The 7,337-nt window shown below is 33.4% G+C and overlaps 1 protein-coding gene across 1 annotated transcript; it reads right to left on the reverse strand.

Annotated features, from left to right (window-relative positions):
* Positions 1 to 5,248: 5,248 nt before the first annotated feature.
* LOC142616560 (histone H3.3) lies at positions 5,249 to 6,818 on the reverse strand. The gene is made up of 4 exons (XM_075789387.1): positions 6,585 to 6,818; positions 5,910 to 5,986; positions 5,729 to 5,819; positions 5,249 to 5,613 (listed from the first exon to the last, which is right to left on the reverse strand). The coding sequence occupies exons 1-4, from the start codon at positions 6,654 to 6,656 to the stop codon at positions 5,443 to 5,445; spliced, it is 411 nt and encodes a 136-aa protein (XP_075645502.1). The 5' UTR covers positions 6,657 to 6,818; the 3' UTR covers positions 5,249 to 5,442.
* Positions 6,819 to 7,337: the final 519 nt, after the last annotated feature.

Below are 7,337 nucleotides of genomic sequence, written 5' to 3' on the forward strand. Positions count from 1 at the left end.
TAATGTGTTTGTTTGTAACTTCGTCTTTATAGGGACAAATAACTTCGTCTTATTAGGACTACAAATAGGACAAATAACTCTTATCATCCATGAAGAAGAACACAACAGCCTACCAAGCACATTAAAGAAAACTTCTTCAAGTCAACATGCCTTTTTAGAGATAGGGTAGTTCTTCTATCGTTGTAGGAAATTTAGTGATCTTCAACATTTGTATTTAAGTTATCTTCAATTAGATTCAAGTAAGCATTCATCAATTTGTGTCTTTTGATTTAGTTGTTAGTCACAATTCCTTTTTTTTCTATCGAATTTACTCTCTTTTATTACTTTTATGTTTATTGCAATATCATCATATACTAAAAAGTTCTCTTAATTGAGGCATTGTACCAACCAACACGAAGTTGGATGCTTACAAGAATAAATTCATCATTCAAAGATTTTTTTTTTTTTTCCAAATAGTCACCAACATAAGTCGCCCACACATTGCCTGTACAGATCCGCATATTGTTTTTAGGTCAGTTGTTGGGTGCAAGATTGTCATCCTCACAAATCTGCCAATTTCCAGCATTTTTAATAAAAACAACCACAAGGGTCGATCTCTAATTGTCAGAAGTTTTTGGGCACTCTGCATCATCATGTGCCATTCTTAGATTCTCAGGCATTGCCTTCCCTTGCGCCTTGCTGCCTCATGTGCCCATGCACCACCTCATGTGACATCAACATGACACTAGTAGTGACATCAACAACTTTGATTGATGTTAAACAATCTTTCGATAAAGAAATTATATACTCCTCATGTAGATCACGTCAGTTATCCACCATTTTTTTTAAAATTTCTCATTCAGTTAAAATTACTGAGTCAATTTATGATAATAATAATAAAAAATTAAACAGAAACTGAATTTTCTTATTAAATAGATTTGATTTTTCAAAAAAATTCCCTCAGTCCCCGATTGATTTTTCACTTTGAAAAAAATTTGTTGTCGATTTCCAAGTTTCCATAATTCTTGACAAACATAACAACGATCAATGGGCCTATACTATGAAACATTTTATGAAAGAGCGTTGTCCATGGAGACATGTCAATGGAGAGTTCTAAGCGAGGATGGAGCCACATAGCTCCTTGGGGGCAAGGCATAGCTAGAAATTTTTGGCTTTTGGTTGGGGGGGCCGAGGTAATATTATCATATTGATTTGCAATTCAAGAAAAATACAAAGTATGACATATATACATATATACATGTCTTCCTGCATTAGTTTTAGAAAAAAACATGAAATTTAACCAAAATTAGACTACATCTACAAGAAATAATATTTATAGAAATTAAATATAACAAAGTCACTATAAACAACGATAAAATAAATAGCAATTAAATTCGACCAAATTAGACTACTATGGTCAAAAATAAATTCAAAATCAATTTCATTCCTACTAATAGTCTAATAATGTACTCTCACAGTCTCTTTACTCTCTAATGATAATTCCCACACCAATACAACATAGGTCTTTGAATAGCTATGGGATATGGCCTCACTCAAGAAGAAAAAAAATGTGGGATATGGCTTTACATGTCTTATAGAGAAGGAAAGGAAAAGTAGAAAAGAAGAAAAGTAGGAATTTGGGGTGGGGCATTTTTATGGCTACGTATTGGAGGAGGGGCCAAGTTTTTCTCATAGGGGGACCAACTCTTAAATGAGAAAGTGTGAGCTCTTAAAGTGGAGGCACGTTATGCCTTGGGGGGGGGGGGGCATGGCCCCCCAAAATCTAAAATTTCTTCTATAGTATACATAACAAAATGATATGGGCAATTCTAAAAAATATAACCGGCCCTCCCATTTGTTCCTCAAAGTTGTACCTGTCCAACAGCTTAAAGGAAGACTGTCCTCAAATAAAATAATACTTAGCCCATTCAATTCTCCAAACACTTATAATTAATCCAATGATTAGTAACTACTCTCTCCAAGTAGCATAAATGTCAACCCATTAACCATTTCAAAACATAACTTTACTTTTCCCCCTTCATTCTATTGTCAAGAAAACTATAGCCTACAAGTGTTTTTGCTTGTTTTCCTCTATGGTGTTGCCAACCCATTATTTAATTCTTATTAACTCATCTCATCTCAAGATTCTCAACACACTCAAGACAAAACCATCAAAGTTTGTATGGGTGTTTAGATTTTTAAGAATATGCTTTGACCACCGCTCCCCCTTGATGCGGTGGTCACTCTACAAGTATAAATGCTTGTGAGGTGTGGGGGGCAAGGACCGGGGTTCAAGTCTCCAAGAGGGAACTTCATACATATATACACTTAGATTAGAGTAGAAATTCTATCTTGTATAAAAAATATATATATACATATATATGCTTTGTTTTTTAAAATTGTGGTGTTCATTTTTTTTTTCTATAGCTATATGATAGTATATTACTATATTACGTCTCTTCTCAATTAGTAACTTAGTATATCATCATTTTTTTGGGATTTGGAATTAGGTGCAAAATAATTCATTAAAAAAATATAGGAAAATTTTAATAATATGAATAATGATGATTTAATAGTAAATAATAGTGGTTTTTTTTTTCTTAAGTGTGAATAACACATCAATATAATTGAGTAAAAATTGATGAAATTAATTTATTCTATGAATGATTATCTTCTAACATAATTTTGGTGTAATTTTTTTTATATTATTATATATGTAATATGTCTATTGTTAATTAGATAATTTTTGTATATTTATTAATGTTTAATAATATGACAATTAATCAAAGTTGATAATTTTGTATTCAATAGATTTATGAAGTATAATTATTGTATCAACACTACAACTCGGCCCCCCAAGCGAACATTCCGAGCTATGCCCCTATTCCTAAGCATAAGAAATTAGATAAAGAAATGGAGTTTTTTCTTTAACAAGCATTATTAATTTTCTTCTCAGAAACCATATAAATACACAAACCTAATAGACAACAAACACACACACAAACAAAAAAAAAATCATATAAGAAGCACCTGCAGCACCTGATATTGAACAATCACAACAACAATCAATGGGCCTATGCTGTGAAACACATTATGAAAGAGCATCGTCTATGGAGACATGTCAATGGAGACGTTCCTAAGCCAAAGAAATTACATAACGAAATTAATGAAGTTTGTCCTTAACCAAGCATTATGTTGACTGAGACATCGACAACAATAAGATGCTCCTTCTTTGAACATTTATTCGAACAGTCGCGACTGTATGTGGACGTAGTTATGTTATTCAACTCACTGCAGAACCTACCAATTATGAGAAAGGAGAAGCATATACCGATGCTGGGTATATTTTTTCCTGTTCTTTGAGCCCCAAGGGATGGGAACAAACTGCCATAATGCAAAAGTTTCTCCATGTATAATCGTGTGGGGGGTGCTGAGTTAGCCGTACCACTTAGTTCATGCTCTATGGACGGTCGATCGTTTGTAAGGCATGTAACTAAGATATATAAGGGCCCATCAACATGTAAAGTTGTTGTAAGAAATGGGCACTTCGCATTTTGTAAGGCGATGTTTGGAAAGCTTTAAACACAGACGTTAGGCAGATTGAAATAGGCCCATTAGAAAGCCTTTAAAATTTTATAACTCACAGAAATTTGAATATAAAGCCCATAACAAATGTGGACATGATCTTGATTGAATATAAGCAAGTTTGATATTAGTTTGGACGGACTTTAGGATTTAAACAAAAAGCTGGGTTAGTGTATGATTTGAAATTTAATTAAATTTAGACTCTTCGTTTCTTGTTCCTAATAATTTAGGTGTAACAAAAATTTAAAAATTAAACAGAGTTTCAAAATTAGATTTCAATTGAAATCCAATTTAAAATTTAATTAGATGTAGACTCTTTTATTAGTTGACTCAATAATTTACTTAGAACAAAAATTAAAAATTAGATGAGACATATAACACACTATTAAACTCCAATTAAAATTCAATTTGGATCCTAATTTGCTTTCATCTGACCTTGGCTTTTAATATATTAATTAATGTATATTACTAGACCTTGGTGCAATTATTATCCAAAGAGTTTAATATTTAAACCAAACTAGTTCTATTATAGAACTGGATCAGAAATTCTTCTTTTTGGCTGAATAATATTTCATTAGAAAAATAGCAAACAGTAGCAAACAAAAATCACAACTATGTGTGTAACTAGGAGTTTTTATTTGGGATTTTTTTTTTTTTTTTAGCCAATTTGTAGAAATTCAGACTTTCTTGAAATTGCTAATCCCCTTCTTCGATAGCTTAGTTATTGTACCCATATTCTAAAAATACAAATCTTTTCTTACGTCAAAATAGATTTTAGACTTTCTTAAAATTGCTAAACCCCTGCATAGCTTAGATATTGGGTAGATGTGGCAATTTTAGACTTTCATATGTCAAGCTCATAATGTGGCAATTGAAGCTTCAAATGGCAGTTTTGGTGATGCGTATTAAACATCAAAATCTTAGGGGGGAAAAAATGCATATTCATAAATAATGGTAAATTTTTTTGACATACCTCACTGTCAAAAGTTAAAAAAAGAAAACAAAACAAAACAAATAAACAAACAAACCTAAAGTAACATCCATATATGGGGTAAAGATGATAACGAATGCTAAGAGAAGAAAACTCATTGCCGCAGCAGATCAGTTTAGCAAAGAGAATAGCAAGACGAAGACATGAACACGGGACAAAAGAAATGAATTCATGAACATGGCATATCAATTTAAGATGAGGCATATCAGTTTAGGAAGTGACAAATCACTATATCAGTTTAAGATAACAAAAGTTTGGCACATCAGTTTAGGGTGAGGCATATCTCCATCAGTTTAAGATGACAACAGTTTGGTTGAAGGGTCACGGGCTGTATTGAGATGAAAGTCTAAGTAGAAAAAATATATGATGTGGGTCAATGTGGACGTAGTCCTCGGGATTGACTATATACATTTTTTAGAAGATGTTATGGCTAATTGTGTTGTAGGGGGCAATTACGCTTTTTTGTTTGTAAGAGCCTCTCTTTTCTTTTCTTTTCTTTTTTTGCAGCATAGCAGTAGAAGGAAACCAGATACAAAACCACAAACGAAATGCGAGGGGCAGCAAACACAGACAAATGGGATGGGATTGCTCAATCGCAGGTTGATTAGAGATTGCAATCACAATATCAAATAGACTATCAATCAAATTAGAGTTTAATCAGAGGCTCACAAGCAAAAATAACAACACGATAAATGAAAAACGAATAAAATAGTCAAATCATTGAATTCAAAAGAGATTAACGAAGAATTAAACCTTGTTCTTAACCAAGCAAATATAAAAGCTTTAAAGGCAATTGCCTCAATATCCTAGCCTTTCTTTATATCCTATACAAAATCAAAAGCAAATACTAAGCATAACCAATCTAAAATTAACTAAGCCCGATACGCTTAAGCACGTTCACCACGGATCCTCCTTGCGAGCTGGATGTCCTTAGGCATAATGGTGACCCTCTTGGCATGGATAGCGCACAGGTTGGTGTCCTCGAAAAGACCCACAAGGTAAGCCTCCGCGGCCTCTTGAAGAGCGAGAACAGCATGGCTCTGGAACCTCAAATCCGTCTGAAAAAATATAGAATTTGATATAAGAACAACAATTCACACACAAAAAGAACCAAGAGAAATATATAAGACAATTCTCTCGGCAGCCAAACAGAGGGGAGGGATATTAACAAACCTTGAAGTCCTGTGCGATTTCACGAACAAGACGCTGGAAGGGCAACTTGCGGATCAAAAGCTCTGTACTCTTCTGGTACTTACGGATTTCACTGTTTAAAATCCAGAAGAAAATTAGGGTTTCGAAGGATAATTACCGACTTATTAATTAAAAAAGTTTGAATTTTAAGAAAAATAATTACCGAAGAGCAACAGTTCCGGGACGATAACGATGGGGCTTCTTCACTCCACCAGTTGTGGGTGCAGATTTCCTTGCAGCCTTCACAAAATTAACAAAAATAAAGTCAAATTCAGAACCCCAATTTCATATCTATATGATTCTCGGGATTAAATCAATTTCAAAACCCTAAATCATGTTTGTTTCTAAAGAAAGTTCGCAAAAAGAGAGAGAAATTAAGCAATTTTTTTCCTAGAGAGAAAATCGAAGGAATTATATTCTATTAAAATTAACAAAAATAAAGTCATATTCAGAACCCTAATTTCATATCTACATGATTCTCGGAATTATATACAAGAAAATTTTCAAAACCCTAAGTCATGTTTGTTTCTAAAGAAAGTTCACTAAAAGAGAGAGAAATTAAGCAATATTTTTTCTTAGAGAGAAAATCGAAGGAATTATTTACTATTAAAATTAACAAAAATAAAGTCAAAATTCAGAACCCTAATTTCACATCTACATGATTCTCGGAATTAAATTCAAGAAAAATTTCAAAACCCTAAGTCATGTTTGTTTCTAAAGAAATTTCACGTAAAGAGAGAGAAATTAAGCAATTTTTTTTTCCAAGAGAGAAAATCGAAGGAATTATTTTCAACTAATGAAGAATCGGACTCAGAAGAAAACCCTAAGAGAAACACACCTTAGTGGCAAGCTGCTTCCTTGGAGCCTTTCCTCCGGTGGACTTACGAGCAGTCTGCTTGGTACGAGCCATCTCTCTTCAGATCGGAATCGGAGAACAAAAAGCGGAGAAGAACAAGAAGTTAGGGTTTTGATTTTTCTGAGAGAAACTGAGATTTGGATGTGAATGTGGGATTTATTGAAAGTACAAGATGTTATATATAGGAGGAGAGGGCGGCGTGGACTTCAAGTCCGCAACGGCATTTAGGAGAAGGATTTGTATTTTTGAAAAGGCACTGATCCGTGTGAAGCTCTCTGATTGGTGGCTTTTTTGTGAGGGGATTGTATGCTATTGGTTGCTATGTGTGCGACTAGGATTGCCAGCGTGGACGAGTTGTGTTTCTTTTGTGAGACAAAATGTTGGCTGAGTCGTGCTTGTGGTGACTCACCCCGAGTCAATCTTAAATCAACGGTGTATATTAAGAGTACGCGGTCTTCGCTGATAAGGTCCACGTACGTGGGCGGTTCAGTTTTTTTTTTTTTTTTTTTCTGTAAATTTAATTATTTCCGAAAAAAATAATTTGCACAAGATTAACATGCTACACGCCTTACGCCTACACATATGTTATTATGAAACCGATTTCTTATCAACGAAAAAAAAAAAATGAAACCGATTTATTTTTTAAAAGATCAGACCTTATTAATTAAAAAAAAGTATTTATTTATTTATTTAATAGAAAGCATGTCAAATTTATGTTGGAAAAATAGTATTGAG

Source organism: Castanea sativa, chromosome 1 (genome assembly GCF_040712315.1).
Source record: "Castanea sativa cultivar Marrone di Chiusa Pesio chromosome 1, ASM4071231v1".
In the NCBI taxonomy this organism is placed as follows: domain Eukaryota; kingdom Viridiplantae; phylum Streptophyta; class Magnoliopsida; order Fagales; family Fagaceae; genus Castanea; species Castanea sativa.